Below are 20,395 nucleotides of genomic sequence, written 5' to 3' on the forward strand. Positions count from 1 at the left end.
ACTATTTCCTGTCTTCTACTACTTTTGGTATTGGTCTGCTCTTCTTTTTCTAGTGCTTTGAGCTGTAGTGTTAACTCGTTTATTTGTTGATTTCTACTTCTTTTTTGAATGCACCCCATGAAATAAATCTTCCTCTAAGTACTGCTTTCATAGTGTCCCAGAGATTTTGATATGATGTGTCTTTGTTCTCGTTTACTTCTAAGAATTTTTTTATTTCCCTCCTGATGTCTTCTGTTATCCATTCATCATATAATAGTGTATTATTTAGTCTCCAGGTATTGGAGAAGTTTACTTTAAGTAAATTTTTGAAATTTATTTCTTTCACACAAAAAAAAATGAAAGCAAAATAAAGACTTTTTCAGTAATGTAAAAGCTGGAAGAATTTATCACCAGTATTCTTACTCTTCTTAATGGAAGTTGTTTAAACAGAAGGCAAGTGGTACCAGATAGAAAAATGGATTTACAAAAAGGAATAAAGAGTACTGGAATGGTAAATACATGGGTAAATATACAAATTTTTTTTTATAGTTTAAATCTAAATTACTTAATTTGCATTCCCTTAAAATTTCAAGTTAAATGGAGAGATTGTGTGTTTATCATTTCAATATCTAAAATGTGTGTGTGTATATATGTGTAAGAATGTTGATTTTTATATATATACATAAAATATCGATTCTGTTGAACATGATTTTAAGGTCATTATAACTCATTTGGAAAAGCATGGGACACATACTAAGGCTAGCTCTGGATTATTAATAACCACTTACCTTTTAAAATATAGGGAGACTGAGCCACATGTTCATTACCATAAAGGATCTCTATCTTCAACCCTTCATTGACCGTTTCATACATCCTATATCTCACCAAAAATGTTCCATCATTCCTGTCCAAAGGTTTAGGGACATGGATTCGAACTAACTCTTTAGGTGAAAGAGATTTGACTACTACTTTGAATAATGTTTCACCTGAAAGGAAAAGAAATACAAATAACTTTACCATCTCATGATTATCAAGCCTTAATTATTAGACAAATGTCTCTAGAAGAATTTTTTTTTCCTATAGCATCAATGATAAACAAAGATCATTTGAGTCTAGAATATTCTGAAGGCCAGGATCATGTAAAGGATCTGAATTAACATTTGATTCATTAGTAACTTAATAAAGATTTACTGCCAATGAATGAAATCAACTCATAAAAAAGTAAAGGAGAAATTAACTTTCTGCCTAAGCATCAAAGCTCAGGTAGTTAAAAAAAAATCCATGAATTTTAAGAATGACAGATGTCTTTAGAAATTCTGCTTTCTCATTGTAAAATATACACATGTTCTTTGTATATCATTTCATTATCTAAACTTTTCACTTCTGAGAAAACTTCCCCCCTTTTTTAAACCCAATTTCAAACCTTCTTCTGAACCACTTCCTTATGCAGAGAGAGATTACAGCTGGTTACCAGATTGTGAACGTGCTCTCTCACACACACACACACACACACACACACACACACATGTTCACCTTTGTAAACAGTAGTATTTACTTCTCTGTTTCCTCAGTTTGAAGTGAAACAGTCATACTAAAATCACCCCTTTCAACTCCAAAATTTTTGTGGGACTTCTGTTCTAGGTAAGTATACCTATTTAACAAACTCCCTTTTCTATTAGCTAACTTATTTAGACTTTGAAATGACACTGTTTTGAGTAATGTTAGTGTGGCCTAGGAATAAACCCTGCAGCCTCTTTCTTCAGGGTATAATGACTGTACCACTGAGATCACCTTATTGAAGGGAAATGTTAAAAATGTGGTAAATCCTCTGAAATCCACAGCTCTAACAGCAAGTTATACCCAAAGTTGTTTTTTAATTCCACATCTATCACATTATGAAATTAAGCATATTTAACATATATATTTTTGAAATTACTGAAAAAGATATTTTCTTCTTTGTTTCTAAATCTATTGGGTGTAAGATTTAATCTTCAAGGATTTTATTTTTTTTTCCTCAAGAAAAAATTGAAGAGAAACATTTCTCAGTCTCTTCAATTCCATCATAGTCATGGATTTGTTTTAGTCAGTTTTTTCACAGCTGTGACTAAAAGATTTGACCAGAACAATTTTAGAGGAGGAAAAGTTTATTTGAGGGTTCAAGGTTTCAGAGATCTCTCAGGCCATAGACAGCTGGCTCCATTCCTGGGGGGCTGGAGGTGAGGCTGAACATCATGGCAGAAGAATGTGGCAGAGGAAAGCGATTCACATGATGGTCAGGAAACACAGAGAGACTCCACTCACTAGATACAAAATATATACTCCAAAGCCACGCCCCCAAGTCCCACCTCCTCCAGCCACACCCTACCCACCTTCAGTGACCACTCAGTTAATCCCTATCAGGGGATTAATTCACTGATTGGGTTAAGGCTCTTACAACCCAATCATTTCTCCTCTGAACCTTCTTGCATGGTCTCACAGGTGAGCTTTTGGGGGATACCTCACAACCAAACCATAATAGTATCTGAAATCTTATAATTAATTAAGTGTGGAATCCATAGCTTATAGGATCCTTGAAACAAGTGTGAAAAGATTATGAAAGAAGTCTAAAATAAATAGATTCCTATATGTAAACAGAGGATATTACAAAAAGGTAATCATTTACTATGCAATTATTAGAAATGTTGGCCAATTACCTGAAACATATAAATGAAACACACAGATTATTGCCTTGTGTTCTTCCCACTTGGCTTCAGGAAGGTACATGGTGCAGCAGATTGAAAATTAGGGGCGCAGAGACTGGGAATTAGAAAGTTATTTCCATTGATCCTGCCCTTTCCAGTTGGAAACATACATTGTCTTCTGATTAAATATTCCTATTTGCCCACAGTTCATTATTTCAGACACACAAAGCAGATATAAGACAAGCATATCATTGACTGTGTGATTTTTTTTTTTGGAAAGAGACTCATGGAAGAAACCTAGCTCCAAAATGCTTTATTATTTGGAAAGAGACAGTATCAATTTGGATCACTATGATCTCTTCCAGTTACATTTAAATAGCATTTAAAAGTTATATTTCAAAATATACTTGTAAAACTGTAATACAACCATGGGAAATACGTATTTTAAGTGTTCAGTTATTTTTATAGTAATTATCCATGCCTGTGTCATTGATGGCATGAAAATTAATATAAGAATCAATGCAAGGGCTGGGGTTGTGGCTTAGTGGAAGAGTGCTTGCCTAGCATGTGTGAGGCACTGGGTTCAATTCTCAGCACCACATATAAATAAATAAAATAAGGGCCCATTAACAACTAAAAACTATATTTTAAAAAGAATCAATGCAAAATAATATTTACCAGAACTAAAATAGAAATAAGCAACTCTAACCTTATAAAGAGAAAATGAGAAGAATGAAATTCCAAATTGCTTCACAAGGGAGGACTGTGAATTTTCATTTGCCCTGGCAGCTATTATAATAACACAGAATTGAAGTTCAGCTTGAGTTTTCTCATCTACAAATTCAAATGTCTTTAAGACAAATAGTGACTATTAATCCCTACTATGTTTCATTCCTTGACCGCATATGTATTTCCCATCCCATTTATTTTCTAGAAGACCTTGTAAAGTAGGTATTTGTGGCCCCCATTTTATAGAACAAGAGACTAAAATTCCAAGAAGTTAAGTAGCTTGCCCCAGGGCACATACATAATGCGGATGGAAACATTCAAAGTTGAAAGAATAGCTCTGGCACTTCAGGTACACTGGTGTTCTCTCCTCTTCTGATATTTAGGAAGTTTTACAAACTCTCTGTAGCTATAACAAGTGTTGATTTTACATGACCAAAAGAAGAGTTCCAGAAGACCAAAGTATTGTGCCCTGAGACTAAATGGAAATCCTAAAAATGTCTGTCTGCTAACAGGGACACTCTCAAGGATCTTACTGAAAACTGATGCATGACATTTATATTAAGGGTGATTTGATAAAAGGAAAAGAGCAAAGGGCTGAGAATCTGGTCTTGGCTCTGACACCTATTGGCTGTGGGGCTATGGAAAAGGAATTTTAGCTTCACTGAGCCTCAGTGTATGTGTAAAATGAAGACAATAATATCTCTTCTTCCCACCACAAAAGACTATTATGGAGAACAATTAAAATAGAGCAGTTTACAATACTGTATAATTAGGAAGTAAGATTATTTTATGAAGATATCATTACTGATGAAGGTAGAGGACTGAGGAGAAAACAAGCAAAGGCCTTGTGTGTGTTGGCAAGCACCCTACCACTTGAACTACAGCCCCAGCCCCATTCAATTTTTAAATGTACAGCTCAGTGTGTTAAGTAAATTCACATTATTGTGCTACTGTGCAATGAATCTACACTTTTTTTTTTTTTTTTTTTAAGTACTGGGAATTGAACCCAAGGTGCTTAACCACTGAGCCACATCCCTAGCCCTCACTAAATTGTCGAGGCTGGCTTTGAACTTGAGATTCTCCTGTTTCAGCCTCCTGAGTAGCTGGGATTACAGGCAAGATTACAGGCTGGATTATAGACATGCGCCATGTTGCCCCACCACATACCTTTTTTTTTTCTTGCTTTACCCCTTCTTGAGACAATCACTATTTGGCTTCTATTTCTGTGACTCTGACTATCTTGCATACCTCATATAAATGGAATCTCAAATGTTACTTTTAATGGCTGCCAAACATTTAACTGTATGACTGTATTATACTTTATTTAACAATTGTCTTTAAAAAAATTTTTTTTTTAGTTGTCAGGTCTTTATTTTACTTTGTATATTTATTCGTATTTGGTGCTGAGAATCAAACCCAGGGCCTCACACTTGCCAGGCAAGTGCTCAACCACTGAGCCACAGCTCCAGCCCTAACAATTATCTTATAGTTGGCTATTTATACTTCTGTACCAAATAATCATAATGCTGCAAGAGTATCTGTGCTCACAAATCTTTGAACATACTTGGATTATTTTCCCTGGACAGATACCTGGAAAATCAGATTACTAGATAATAGGGCATGGGCTTTCTTTGCAAATGATATTCTGTTTATTTTTTGGTGCAGGGGATTGAATCCAGGGGCACTTTGCCACTAGTTCTTTTTATTTTTTACTTTTTATTTTGAGATGGGGTCTTGCTAAGTTGCTTAGGGACTTGCTAAATTGCTGAGGTTGACCTCAAACTTGCCATCCTCCAGTCTCAGCCTCAAATTGCTGGGATTACAGGTGTGTGCCAACACACACAGCAAAGATATCCTTTTTAAAAATAACATTTTCTAACTATTGAAACTCAAATGGTCTTTGCATTTTAAAATGCAAAAAATTTAAAAGGAAACCATTTTGTAATGTGAAAAATTATATGAAATTCAAATTTTAGCATGTATAGTTTTATTAGAATACAGACACGTCCTTTTGTTTACACATTGTCTATGGCTACAAAATAGAGTTGAGTAAATGTAACAAAGACTATTACATTTATTGACCTACAATATCTAAATTATTCACTATCTGATTTTTTTTTATCTTTTTCTCTTTTTTATTTAAAGAAAGTCTTCCCTGTGAGTCTTCCTTTTGAAGCAGTCTTTTCCTCTGCAGCAGATCAGTACTTAATACCTTTTCTTTATTGAAATATATTATTTTTAAATGAAGAAAGCAATTTAAAAACCTAAAAATGTATGATTTCTAAAACAATTGAAATACTCTTTTATAAAAATCAAATATTATGTGATCTTACCATTTTTGTTTTGTGAACACAATAGATCTGGTACAGGGTTACAGAAAAGTTACTCTTAAAAAAGGAAAATATCTTTTTCAATTAAGGCAGTATAATTATAAGCATTAATTAAATTTTTACAGCAGTATCACTATCTGATTTTTGAAGGAAAAAGTTAGTTGAACCCTGATATACCCTCTTTATTCTCTGTTGATAGAGTTGGAATTATTCTACCCCAATTCCTATAAAGCATAGAAAAACAGTTGTCTGAAGATTTAGGATCTAATTGGTAGGTATATTATGAAAGTGATAATCAGGGACAACTTCAGGAGTGTTCTGAATTAAATGTAGAGCAAAACCCACTGAAGTGGTTAAGGAAGAACAGGTTCTCATCAGGCCTCAGCTCAACATTCTCCACTGGTTTTCCTTTATTTCTAAAAATCCCTTAATTCACAATTGGGGTGGAAGGCACTAGGGAAGAATAGAGTCACTTTAGGTAGAGGAGAGTGAAGGGAGGGGAAGAGATATGGGGTAGGAAGGATAGTAGAGTGAAACAGACATTATGACCTCATATACATATATGACTGCATGACAGATGTGATCCTACAATATGTATAATCAGAAAAATGAGAAACTATGCTCCACTTATGTATGATTTATCAAAATGCATTCTACTGTAAAGCATAACTCATTAGAATAAAAAATTAAATATACAAAAAAATCCCTTGCTTGGCATTCAAGGGCCTTGAAGATTTGAAGGTACAACCTGACTTCCTCTCTCTGCTTAGCATCAGTAAATTATTTATTTTCCTGAACTCCACACTCTGTTATGCTTCTGTGCTTTTGCACATTGCAGAGCATCTATGGGAAGGCCTGACCAGCCACATGCATCCTTCAAATCTCTGCTCCTGGAATCTTTCTAGACTTCCCTAGGAAACTGGTAGTTCTTAGTGTTTTTACTGCACTCTGTACATACCTCCACTGTACTATGTTGTATAGTCATAGGCGATCTGCTTATCTGTTTGCCCAATAGATTGTAAATTCCGTGATGGGTAGGCATTACCTTTCCATTCTTATATCCTCAGCATGATTACAAAATACATAGTGGACAGCAAATGAATATTTGTTTAATGAGTGAAATTAAGTGTGTGTGTGTGTGTGAATCGGTTGGCTCTTAAATACTTTGCTTAAGCGACAGTGCCCCCCACTGTCACCCCGTGCTCCACCTCCCACAGGTAAGTTTTCCAGCAGGACTGGCAGGGTGGGTAAGAGGCACCAATCCATTCCTTGTCTTTGTTGATAAAATAGGGTGCCAGTTGGCTGGAACCCTGAATTAGATATAAATTAGCAAATCCTGACTAGCAACAACTTGAAAACAGCAAGACAAGTTGTAAGAAGTTGCAAAGGTTAAGATGTAAAAGAGAACGTGGGAGGCAGACCCAGCTGAAAGACTGCCAGGACAGTATCCATCTTTGTAGAGGAAATAACTGAATTTCTACTGATTTTCACTGATTCCTGTAATATGCTCTCAAGAAGTCAAAACTGCAAAGAAAACTAAAACCTAGGCCACAGAACTGTCTCCTTTCTGCCTACTGCTCTGACATTCCTTGTTAGGAGTTTTTTCAGGGTTTCAAGTCCATCAGGCCTAAACCAAGTAATGCAAAACAAAGTAATCCATCCTTCACGTGATGACTCCTCAGGCCCAGGCCTCCTAGGCCCTCCCTGCATGCCGCAGCAGTTCCGCCATCTACACCAGAGACGGGAGGACCATCCAGCCTGTGCCTCACACCGCACGAACTATAACTCCCTGGGCGCCACGCACTCGGAACGTCAGTCTGCACATTAAATGTGGAAGGGCTCTTGGAGTCATTCATTCATTCATTCTAAAGACTCGGGGCTTCTTCCTCTCTCCATGGAGGCGGGGAGGAAGACGGAAGAGAAAGTGACCAGACTTAAGCAAGGGCGATGCACGCCGGGGGGAGGGGCCGCGGGTGGATTCCCGGGCGGCGCGGTGGCGGCGGAGCCGCGCTGCGGGGTCAGGAGCAGGGCGGGCAGGGAGACGAGGGAGGCCGGCGGCCGGACGCTACCTGGGGGCGAGCACGTGAGGTTCTGGCCCTCGGAGTTGACCGCCTGCAGGTAGAAATAGCGGACGGGCAGAACGACGGCCGCCTGCAGCCCGGGCCCCCACGCCAGGCTCCGCGGCGCGCTGATCGGGGCCTCGGGGGCCCCTGCGGCCAGGAGCAGGGCAAGCTGCAGCGGCAGCAGCGGGACCCACGCGAGGCGGCGCATGGTCGGCGGGGCAGCTGCGGTCCAGCTCCGCGGCTGCAGGGAGGGGCCCGGCGCGCCGCCGGCCGGGCTGAGGCCCACCCTGGGGCGGGCCTCTGCGTGGCCGCCCGCCGTCCCGCCCCCTGGCCCTAGCGGTGCTGGAATGCGAGCTAGGGGCGATCACCGACCGTGCACAGCGCAAAGGCGATGGGCACCCCCTGACCCCCAGGCTCCTGGACCCTACGGAGGACGGGGTGGAAGGACCCACGCAGAGAGACCGAGGGTACGAGTGGGCACTCTGCGTTGCCCAGGCCTCGGTATGCCCGGCCCCGCCTGTGGTAGCTTGAGTTTGTCACTGTTTAGAGAAAACCAGGGCGAAGATCCGGTGGTGATTGTTGTAGGGTGAGAGAAAGGGCACGGTCCGCGGCTAAGAAACTTTCTTGGGAATTTCACTGAGTTAACCTGATGCAGAGCCCTTGCCAGGCGTCTCTTGCTCCCTCCTTCCGCACCACTTCTCGTGGCTCTCTGTTCACACCAGCACTCACCACGTTCTCTAGTAGCCTGTGGTTTCTTGTCTTCCCAGAAGCCTCCCTCATTGGAGTGTGATTCCCTCCACTCCTCCCCTTTGCCCTTTTCCACCACATTCCCCTCTTTCTATGCTCTTTTCTGAGCATTCACCGAGTTTGGGTCAAGCCTGGTGGCTGAGCTTCACCTTAAAATCTCTTGTCCCCCGTAATTAATGGAAAGTGGTTGGCCTTGTTCACCTCCACCACTTCTCAGAAGCTGGAAACTGGGTCCAGGAAGAGACTGGCAGAGGCACCAAGAGCCTAAATCACGGTCTGCCTTCTTTTGTGACCATTTAATCTACATTTGTTATTCTTCTTTGTCTTTATCTGTTTATGGCTTGAATCTATTCTTAGGAAATGAAGATTCTCTGAGGGAACTCACACTGGAGAATGGACACAGGATCACCCTCTTGGCAGACTCAACCTAACAAGTCAGAACCAGATCCTGGGCAACCCTCTGTCTTCTCAAGGCTTTAATTGGGCTACTCAGCAGTTTTGCTCTGACCAGGTTTTGTTAGGGAAAAAAACTATCCCATATTTTCACCACTTTTCTTGACTAATTTTAGAAAGGCTAGGCAGAGGTAGATGTTGTTCTTTGTTCTTGGGAAAGATTATTGGAGAACTGGTAGTAAATCACTAGTAGATTGTAGGGCTAAACTGTAGCATTACTTAGTATTATTTTCACTGGTAAGTTTTCTGGAGTGGTCTATGGATTCCACTTTGCTCTGTCCATTACTCAAAATTGTATAGAACACATTTTGTTCACACTCTTTCAAATTCAGACTTCAAAACTTTCTTTTTCCCCCAGAGAAATGATCTAAGGGTTAGCTCGTCCTGAGTGATAGTGAAATATGGCATAATAAATTTTATAACACTTTGTTTTTGTGAGAACCCATCAAGGAAGCCATATAATTGTATCCAAACACCCTCTTGTTTAGCAATACTGAGTCTGTACCAACCTGTTTTCTTTCTTATCTTAATCCATCTCTAAAGAGCATATCTCTTTAGAACAACCAATGCCTTGACTAGACTGTTTTATCATCAGATTTCATTCATTCTGCAAACTTTCTCTTTTTTTAGTATGGGGCTTAAACTCAGGCCCTAGCACCCGCTAAGCATGAGCGCTGCTGTTGAGCTATATCCCTAGCATTCAACAAACATTCATACGTCTACGATATTTTAGGTATTATTCTTTAAAGTGCCTGTAGTTTTGTGGAGAAGAGAAACAAGAATCACTGGCAGTAGCCAGAACTTCATGTTGATTTCCTTTGCCCCCAAAATCTTGTAGGGGCAATGCAAAGGGCCTTTCTTGGATGCCTAAAGTGATTTGCATTTCAGGAGGGCAGCACTGAGCTTAGGGAATTCACCACTTAAACAGGATTAAAGTCTACTACTTGTAGGTGGGGAGATGTTATCTCATCTTTCAAGTTTGCTTGCTTCAAACACTACCCTGAGAAATGACCTGGGTGAAGAGCAGTTAGGGACTTACATACTTGGCAAACCTAGCAAGAATGTTCAGGAACGTTCAAGGTCCACAACAGATGGCCTCTTCCAATATAAATATAGTATAATATACACTGCATATGAAGGCCAGCTAGCTTAATATTGGGGGAAGCAAGAAAAGATAGTATCTATTCTGAAACATGAAGGTCAATTAGGAATCAGCTGCATAAAAGGGGGCAGAGAGCATTTCAGATAGGAGAAATGTCATGTATAAAACTTGAAGAAAATTATAATTGAACAGTTTTCTCATTTCCTTTCACATTCATCTCCATATTTAGTTCCACTTTTAAATTCAGAATTGTAGACTGTGTAATTCTGAAACGTCTAAGATTCAGTATATTTCTATAAATTGCACTGGTCCCTAGAATCTCTATAAGAGTGATTTCTGGAACAAATTTCATAATTCAGTGTATTTGCCTATCTAATGTTCTGATTCTGCATCTTACTGATCTTTACAGAGACAGCAGATCCTTTGGCAAATCTTATTCTGTGCCATGGTTTTAGGAACTGGTACTGGAATTTCAGCCTAAAATCTATCTCCTAAGCAGTGTGGAGATTCCTTAGAAAACTTGGAATGGAACCACCATTTGACCCAGCTATCCCACTCCTTGGCCTATACCCAAAGGACTTAAAATCAGCATACTACAGAGATACAGCCACATCAATGTTCATAGATGCTCAGTTCACAATAGCCAGATTGTGGAACCAACCTAGATGTCCTTCAATTGATGAATGGATAAAGAAACTGTGGTATATATATACAATGGAATATTACTCAACCATAAAGAATGATAAAATTATTGCATTTGCAGGCAAATGGATGAAACTGGAGAATATCATGCTAAGTGAGATAAGCCAATCTCAAAAAAACAAAGGAAGAATGATATCGCTAATAAGTGAATGATGACACATAATGGGGGGTGGGAAGGGTTAGTGTTGGGGTTGGAGTTGGGTTTAGGGAGGGGAGCAGGAATGGAGGAAGGGAGGACTGTATAGATGGAGGGGAGGGGTGGGAGGGGTGGGGGGAAGGGAAAAAATGGCAGAATGAATCAAACAACATTACCCTATGTAAATTTATGATTACACAAATGGTATGCCATGTACAGACAGAGAAACAACATGTATCCCATTTGTTTACAATAAAAAATATATATATATATAAAAGAAACAAGTATTAAAAATAAAAAAAAAATCTATCTCCTCAGCCCTACTAATGAGTTTGTAAGCAAAGTGTACCCATAGTGTATTTTTTTTTCTATTGAATTAGCTAGATATGATTCTATTGCCTACCACTAAAAATGCTAGCTGATCCAATTTATTTTAAATTTTAACAAAGGACAGTAAAAATATTCTGAATAAAATGTTATCTGTTTTTAAGATGATGACACAATCTTGTCATTGGTGGAGAAGGGCTTTGGGTTGCTTTTCCAGAAAAGATTAGTACTAAATAGGTTGATGGTAGAGATAGATTAGTATAATTCTATTAATTTGCTTAGGAGGAATTAACATAGCATGTCTTACATTTGTCTAGAAAGACCTGTTTATCTTTCATCAGTGCTACCAGGCAGCAGATGACCCCAACTCCAATTAGCTCCCTTTTCCTTCATAAATGTGAGAACCCCAGAAAGAAACACCAGACCTTCTTCATTCTTCTGTTATGCATCCAGGCACACTAATCTCCCAATGTTGGTTGGTTTTTTGTTGTGGTTGCTGTTGGTTGGTTGTTTGTAGGGAGGTACAAATGAAAAGAGACAGAAACAAGCTGCTGTTTTTGAAATTATTATCTATAAGGCAATTATCACTCAATAGTCACCAGAAAGATTGGTTTAAATGCTTTTGCCCTACCCCTTTGCATTTTTTCATGGAACTTTCATTCTTCAAAATAATAATTTGAGGATGGGAATGAAAACCAAGTCAGGAAGGGAAAGGGTAGGAAGGATAGTAGAGTGAAAAAGACTTATTACCTCATGTACATATGTGATGGCAGGACCAAAGTGATCCTACAACATATATAATCAGAAAAATGAGAAATTATACTTCATTTATGTATGATTTATCAAAATACATAAATGCATTCTACTGTCATGTATAACTAATTATAACAAAAAATTATAAAAAGGAAGAACAAATACCACATGATTAGTTCACTTTAAAATAAAAACAAGTCAGTGCCTCTGTTTAAATCATTTATTTCAACATAACCATTATTTTTAATTTATATCTGTTAACATATTTAATACCTAGAGAACAGGTCTGAGAACAATTACATAAAAGGATTATTTGACAATTTTAACAAAAGTACTTATGGCTTATTTATTTCAGAAATAGAATTGCCAGTCACAAAGAGACACTAAGTGATAACACATTCACAAATTGACTTGGAAAATAAAATGTGTACATATTTACACTGCACATTCAAACAGGATTTTTTTTTTAAACAGGATATTCTGAAACTTCATTGTTAACAACAAACTTACCAATAGGCCTCTTTAACCCTCTGGCATTCAATGGACAATATTCATTTTACAGAGGTGTAAATCTTCATGTGATTCCCATTTTTACCATAATCTAAGTGGACTTTCTTTCATCACTTCCAGGTCACATATTTACCTTCCACATGAAGTAGGTTTTTTTAGCCAAACCCTTTCTAATTGCAGTTAGGGTTTTACTGACATCTATGTATTTACAATATGAGGACAAATTGTCTAGAGGGAGTTCCCTAAAAACTAAAATAATCTCATTAACTCTTCTTAAATACATTTAGCAGTGTAACGTTGGTGGTTATATTAGGCTAATATCTAAACAAGTTAACCATTTGCTAGGTACTTATTGGTATTGATTCCCTAGTGGTTTACTCCATCTACATGAGAATTTATTTTGGTAATGATATATCTTTAAAAAAAGTCATGAATATAAAATGACTATTATAAATTACCAAAGCTATGACCAAAAGTGAACATTAAAAAAGCAGTTCGTATGTTAAAATACATAGAAATTTACTATACTTCTTTAACGAAGTGCTATTTATAAAAGTATAAAAACTGTACAAAGTGCTATTTTCGTGAATTTCCCGTTTTCTTGATTCTTGAGCCAGACCAACAAGCAAACATTACAAACAGTGCAACACAGCACTGACTGTCCGTCACCATGAGTTCAGACATTAGACTCCAGTGCAGAGTCGAGGCCTCAAAGCAGTTGTTCATCCTTACCTCACTTACCTAACTGGTGATAGAATCTACACTCACTAAAAAACAAACTAACTTCATTTCATTTTTTTGTAGCAAACATGTAAACTTAAAAGTATGTATAGAAAAAGAATTTGCAAGTTGATCATTTAAAAAAATCAAGAATCTTAATATTAAAATATTTACTCTGAATATCTTAAAATCACATGAATCACATGGAGAAAATAGGTCATGATATGTGAAAATTGTACTTAAATAATAAAGAGCAAAAGAGGAAAGGTAGAATTACAATGAATAAAATGTTATTCCCTGATATTGGTGTGTGTGTGTGTGTGTGTGTGTGTGTGTGTGTACAGGGATCAGACTCAGTGTCTCCTGTAGGCTAGGCAAGCATTCTACCACTGAGCTGCTACACCCTAGTCCATTATTTATTCTTTATCACACAAATTTAAATTCAAAAGTTCAGAACAATTGATTTAAAATTTTCAGTCTCTGAGCTCAAAATTGGTCAAAGCTTGAAGTTTAAAAGAGCTGACAGATTTAAGGAAGCGCTTTCATGTTAGTTACCTCATCTTCTATTAGTTTTGAGTTTCATGGGAACAACGTGAACTAGCCCTGGCATTTTGCTTCTAGGCAAGACAATGATTAGAAGGATAATAATAACAGTTCTTTCTTACATTTGTATCAGTGCCAGATCTCTATACACTTCACCAACACCTACCATTATCCTTAGTTTATGTGGATGAAACAGAGAAAGTGTGAAAAATGTAAAATAAAATAGAATGGAAGAAAATAACAAATCAAGCATGATAAAAAATCCACTTATGATGACTGTCACAATATTGAGTTCCAGGATCACATGTTCTCTGTAGGTCTAACAAATTATTTTCATCACTATCCATTGGTCTTTGTCCTGAATTAGGAGAGAAATTCCCAGACGTTCAGCATGGCAACTAAAGAGTTAGGAAAGCCAAATTATCTTTGGGAACCAGAAGTAATTTACTTTAGATAAATTATTTTTTTTAATGTTATGACAGACCCTAAGGAGCTGTGTTAAAATTTCCTGAGGCTTTGATCAATGATTCATCAGAGAAGCATGTGAACCCCAAGATGATAATATATATTACACTTTCATTGTCGCCTACATTTCATTACAAGGACAGGGTGTGGACTGGATGAGGCAATTCAGTTTTGCAGCTATGCTGGGTATTTAATAAGTTTTGTCTGTGCTTGGAATGTTAGGGACAGAAAGAAGTCACAATGAAAGATGTAAAAGTTGGCCAGGATAAAGTGGAGAGCCAAACTGGAGAGTGACTTAAGAGAAACAGTTGGGTGAGGAAGAAAAGGCAGGCCACCAACAAAGGAAGACAATAGCAGAGAGTATCTCAAAACAAGAAATCACTGTTCTTAGAATTCAGGAAATGTGTGTGGGGTAGGGAGGGAAGAAAAAGGAATGGGTAGCTTCTGTATAGACACTGTTCAGGCGAGATCTTTTATACTGTATTCCCATGGACAATACATTTTGCTTTTGGTGAAATGCAATGCATTGTGCATTTTTTTTAAAAAAAGCCTCACAGTTCTGACTCTTTGTCATTTTCATCCAGGTAGTATTCGTCATCTGTGGTAGTGTCTGTGTCACAATCTGAGTCTACTGGATCCTCCTCATATATATTAAGTGGTTCATTTGGAAATAAGACATCTTTTGGCACCTGACTGCTAGGAGAATTTGAGTTTAATGACTCTGATGTGTTGGAAGGGTTAATTACATCATCCTTCAGGAAGCCAGGATTCTTAAGAAAACTTGGTTTCCATAATCTTCCTTGTGTGAGTGACCTCTTTACATTCTCCAAGAAAGCCAACTGTTGTTCTTTCCCAAAAATCCCATAGTCAATAGGTCGGGATATAGATGATGCAGACTTAGGACCTGTTTTGGTCCTGCTTCTATACAAAGCCCAACTTTCATTTTCATCACAGGAAGGAAGTTCAGAAAAAGATTTGAATCTTCTGCCATATCCAGCATTGGTAGAGAATTCATTCCCAAGGGTCATCTGACTCAAGGCATTGTCAATAGAAGTGCTTTCAGAAAAATGGCGCTCCCTGACTTTGGGGGGCCCACTTATGTGTGGCTGATCACTTAGCACATTGATATTCTTTAAGCTCTTTGAACGATAGAGGTGTGGCTCAGATTCCCTCTCTGGAGATGACGCACTCCTTTGTTGCTGCTGACAACTGGCCAGTGAGAGGTTTGTTGTAGATTTTTGGGCAGGCTCCAGTGGGAAAGGAGGGCTCAGCCTCTTCTGATGGTCAGAGAAGTCAACTTCCCTGAGGCTGGTGAATGTGGGCTGGGTTGGGTTTCCTGATTCTCTCTCCAAAATCTGAGCTACTGTCAAATCTTTAGAATTCTCATGTTTTGGTGGTGATTCTGAGACATTCTGAAACTCATGCTGATATAGTTGTGAAATGTTGTCAGATTTCTGATCACAGGAGTGGCTAGAAGTTTCTCTGCTGAATGTTATACCCTGGAGAGTGTTCTCAGATTTCTCCGTATCCATCACATTATTACTCAAGCAGCTTTCATCAGTGGAGCTTGTGGACTTTGGAGTAGACTCAGGAGACAGTGGGTCACATTCTAGATTGCCAAATGATAAATGGCCAAAGCCAGAGTTACTTCCACTTTGGGGGAAGATAGTAGCTACATGTCTTCTAGGACTTGAGTCCTTAGTGGGGAATTTTCTGTTTGCTTTAGACGTGGCTACCAATCTATGTTTAACCAAAGATCTGTTCTCTGCTTTTTCTAGGTCATCCATGTTGGTTTTATTTTTAATACTTCCTCCAAGAAGTAAAGTTTGATCCCAAGGTAACTTCTGCATTTCATCTTTAACCTTCCTGCTCTCTGTTATATTCACCTCCTGACTTCCTTGAGGTAATCCTCTGGGTTCAGACTCTAAATTCTCTAAATCTTGTTCACCTGAATGAGTCTCTTTAACTACTTGTAATTTATGGAATGCTGGAATTAAAGCAAAGACTTGACTTTCTGAGTCAGAAAGCATTTTATCAGTCCTTTTTTGGCAATCTGTTTCAATTCTCCCTCTGACTGCCCTAGGTTGTGATCCACTGGAGCTATTATCTACAGATATCTCTGTGTGATCTTTTTGAGGATACTCTCCATTTTCCATAGCTATAAAGTCTATACCACTCCCTGCACACTCCCTGGAACTTGTGGTTTGGGAATTTTCAACATTATCTTCTAAATGTGCTGGGAGACCAGAAGGACCACTATTCCCTGCATTAATGGAACTTTCAGATTTTTCTTTGGTAGCATTTCTTTCCTGAAGCATTAATGAGGTATGCAGGGTTTCACTTTGCCTTTTTTCCCCTTTCTCTTTCCTGCATTGTAAATCACCTAGAGGTGTTTTAGCTAAGTTATCTGGGGAAATCTTTCTGGTCCTAGATTCTCCTTTATGAAAAGAAACATCTACCCCAACAGAAGCCATTTCTGAGGACCCCCTGTTTGATGATTTTAAGACAGCCATATTTTCAGTGGTGTGAGAAAGATAACTTTGAGCAGAGTTGACTGGTACCTTTAGATCTTCAGATGAAGGTGTTTCTGACTGGTCTTGTGGAGAATGATTTGGTTCATCTCTTTCTAAATCATTAGGAAATGTTTCAGCTTCCACTTGAGGTGATTCTGTAAGTGGACTGGCATTTTGCGTATATCGTTGAAGGAGGTCACAGAATTTTTTGCTGGGTTTCCTTGGTAGAGTATAATATATTGAAACCACTTCAAGACATTTTACATTATCTTCATCACCAGAAACAGAAAACATGCTAGTAGTCTTAAATTTATGCAATGTGTTCCCACTTTCTTTTCCTGACAAGTCTTCACAAAAAGGTAAAGGATCTTCATTTGAAAGGGAAAATACACTCGTCCTGGAGGCAATAGTTTCACCATCCTTTTCAGTACATTCTGGAGATAATTCCTTTGAATGGTGTCTTTTGGTTAAAGAACAATCTCTAACAAATGAGTCATGTTCCAGAGAGTTAACCATTTTCTCCCAAGGCCTTGGTGTTACAGCAGAAGTATCTGTGTCTGAAACTGATGACTTTTTTCTTTCATCTTTTCCAGTTGAGGCACATGGCTCCCCTAAAGGACAGGACATAGCCCTCTTGATGAGGAATGGAAGTGGCCCTTTTCTAACAGAAGCAGATTGAATAACTTTCATACATGTCTTCCTCTCTGTATCTTCAGGTGCCATGGGGATTGAGTCTGAAATAACTTTGGAACATTCACTCATTGACTCAGGAGAACCAGGACTGAATTTGCTTGATGTATACTTCCTGATTGGATCTTCCACATTATTTCTTATTTGGAATGGAAGTGGTCCATTCCTAATGGAAGCAGCCATTATCTTGCTTTCAGGCTGTCTGCTATTTATGAGAAAACTGGCTGATTTTCTTGGCAAGGTACAATAAATTGTGCTAAACTCAGAAACTTTGGAATTGCTTTGATTCTCCTCAAAGAGACTATTGCCTTCACTTATGGGTATCGATCTAGTTTCTATTTTGCTTAACTTTTCAATACAGGATATGCGACGCCTTACTCTTCCTTTCCCCTTTCTGAAAGGAGAGTATGAATGGCATTTGACAACATCAACCACTTCATCACCTATAGGCATGTGACTATCAGTACTCTTCTGATTTCCTGAGGGGCTTACAGCAAACTGATCATTTTGGTTCTTGCTAGCATTGTCTTTTTCTTCACTTTCTCCCAGAAATAGATCTTTGTCTGAAGGGCTTTTCTTGGAGAACACTGTAGTAGAAGGAATTACAAGTCCATCAAGGAAAGAGTTATTTGATGGTAAGGAATCTGGTGGTGCACCAGATGACAGAACTGAAGAACCACTTGAGCTATTGTTCCCGGCAAACAACTTGCTGCAGTTGGTTGAGTGAGTTGTAGGACATTGTTCTCCCTCAGTATCTGAAATAACAGGCTTCTCTGGAGTCTGTGTGTTTTGAGTATCTGTAGGTTCAGAGTACCAGTGGTAATTTTTAATAACATTTGAAATATCTTCACTACCTACTGTTAATTCCTGATGACAATCTTGATTTGGGCTGAGGAAAGATGGTGGTGTTCTGCTTTCCTGAGTGAAAGAAAAGGAAGTTGTTGAGCCAAGTTCTTTGTTCCTAGAAAAACTCTTCTCTTTTTTAAGTTCATTGTCCTTCTCTCTGTGCGATGTGTAAATTTGGGAGGTATCTTTCCTGGAAAAGACTCTGGGTGATCTTTTGGAACTTATCTTGGTAGGTACATTAAAATTAAACCTGTTGCTCTTGGCTGAGTCCTGGGTGAGAGAATTTTGAGAATCAGGTAAAGGGTTAGAGATTACTGTCTGTGCAACAGGTTGGGGTATTTCACCCATCATGTTTGTCTGGTCCATCCTGTTTAGTTGTTTGTCATCTAAAATAGATTCATTCAAGTTCTTCTCATTATTCATTTCTGTGACGAAGATATTAGGCTGACTTTCAGCAAGTGACAGAGAATCAATTGAATTGCTATCGGTCACAGTATCTTCCACATGGTTTCTTACTGGAATGGTATCTGGATTATTTGGAATAATTTTCTGCAAAGTCACTGTGGAATTCTGAAAGTTGGGACTCCGAGAATTCCCTTGCTCGTCAGGAATCTGAGAGAAGGGATTTCTCAATGAGGACACTAGAGTCTGAGCAATTCCAAATGAGTAAGGTTCTTTGGTTATAAGTACATCCCCAGGAGAACTGTCCTGACGACATTCCAAGCCACTAGATTTGATGTGATAACCTGAACCAGTCCTGGAGTAAACATTAGGTGTGCCCAAATGAGGAATGGATTGGTCCTCATTACCAGGTGATATCTCCATGCTCTCTGGTGGGGAACTCTGAAAATCAGGCTGCCGAAGATGTGGCTCTTCTTGGCCTCTGAAAAGATTTGTTCCATAACGAGAAGAAAATGGTTCCCAGTGTTGAGAAGGGATACTATGACCATGAACAGCTGGTACACTATTTGCTTCAATGGAAATCATTTCAAAGTCTCTGTCAGAAGTGAATGGTTCCCTACATGGATGAAAGTCAGACCAGGGAGAATATTCTTTCTGTTGGTTCCAAAAAGAACTTTGTCCAAATCTCTGTTCTCTGCTTTGTCTAAAGGTATTGCTAAAGAAAGACCTAGCAAATGGGTTGTCTTGATGGTAAAATGGCATATTCTCTGAGTTCTCAAATGCATCAGGACTCATTGCATTATCCATGTGGGCATTTAAACTAGCACTCTGGAAAACATTCTGTGAATGGTAAAATTCATATCTCCTATTCTCCTGAAAACACCTGGGGTACATATACTGATCAGCGGGATCCATTTCCATGGGTGATGGTGCCCTCAGAAACTCTTCCTGGTTCTGCCTATCTCCAGAAGGGTCTGATCGATTCCAGATGATGGATGACAAAGGAGTTCTCTTTGGGGTCTGCTGGTGGCTTGATGGTATAAATCTACTCTTGTTCTGAGTTGTGGCTGGAAAATGTAAGCTTCTTGCTGTAAAATGCCTTGTGGCTGGTGAGGCTGATCGTTGCCTGCTTTCAAAACACACAGAAGTACTACCAAGAGTATTCTTCTGTGCATAATCTTCTTTTAAGACTCTGGGCTCCCTTGTCCTGTACATATCGCAAATTGTCCTTGTCCTAGGAGAAAAGGTTTTAAAACCTTCTCTAGGAGTTCCTGGTCTCAGGATTTCATAAATGGACATATTGGAAGTTTCATTGTAGCGATGTTTGTGTGTTCCTGTAATAGTGCCATGTCTGTTCCCACTGGAGTAAGAACGACTGAAAGGTGTTCTTGATCCATAGTTGAGGGGTATGCTGCTATTCACTGAGCTTGCAGACTGCTCCTGAGCCAGTGTGCTATCCAAATCATCTAAAACTAAAGGAGAATATGAGTCAATGTTTTGTTTATGATTTTATAGTTTAATAATAATTTAAGTTGTGGAAGAAACATAATCATTTATAATTTTATTTTTACCATACTATCATAATTATGATGACATTAATTTTGATTATGTTTTTAAGATACTCTGATTTTTACAAGACTGTAATGGAGGTTTCTTTTTCATGTTTTTTCAAATCAAACTTTTCAAAGTAAACCTTCCATAATG

General features: G+C 38.5%; 2 protein-coding genes and 1 long non-coding RNA gene across 7 annotated transcripts in view; 1 reads left to right on the top strand and 2 right to left on the bottom strand.

Annotated features, from left to right (window-relative positions):
• Positions 1–8,061, bottom strand: part of Poglut3 (protein O-glucosyltransferase 3) — a 26,476-nt gene extending 18,415 nt beyond the window's left edge. The window contains exons 1-2 of the mRNA XM_047516119.1: positions 7,789–8,061; positions 768–965 (exon numbers count right to left, since the gene is read on the bottom strand). Of these exons, the coding sequence (XP_047372075.1) occupies positions 768–965; positions 7,789–7,990 (400 nt within the window). The 5' untranslated portion in view covers positions 7,991–8,061. The remainder of the gene's footprint in view (positions 1–767; positions 966–7,788) is intronic.
• The window catches only part of LOC124958259 (uncharacterized), a 23,642-nt gene continuing 10,944 nt past the window's right edge, over positions 7,698–20,395 (top strand). The window contains exon 1 of the long non-coding RNA XR_007103857.1: positions 7,698–7,837. This is a non-coding gene — a long non-coding RNA (uncharacterized LOC124958259). The remainder of the gene's footprint in view (positions 7,838–20,395) is intronic.
• Exph5 (exophilin 5) overlaps positions 13,530–20,395 on the bottom strand; it is an 80,900-nt gene continuing 74,034 nt past the window's right edge. For all 5 annotated transcript variants that reach the window (XM_047516115.1, XM_047516113.1, XM_047516116.1 and 2 more), the window contains one exon: positions 13,530–20,163. In XM_047516115.1, the coding sequence (XP_047372071.1) occupies positions 14,792–20,163 (5,372 nt within the window). In that variant the 3' untranslated portion in view covers positions 13,530–14,791. The remainder of the gene's footprint in view (positions 20,164–20,395) is intronic.

Source organism: Sciurus carolinensis, chromosome 11 (genome assembly GCF_902686445.1).
Source record: "Sciurus carolinensis chromosome 11, mSciCar1.2, whole genome shotgun sequence".
In the NCBI taxonomy this organism is placed as follows: domain Eukaryota; kingdom Metazoa; phylum Chordata; class Mammalia; order Rodentia; family Sciuridae; genus Sciurus; species Sciurus carolinensis.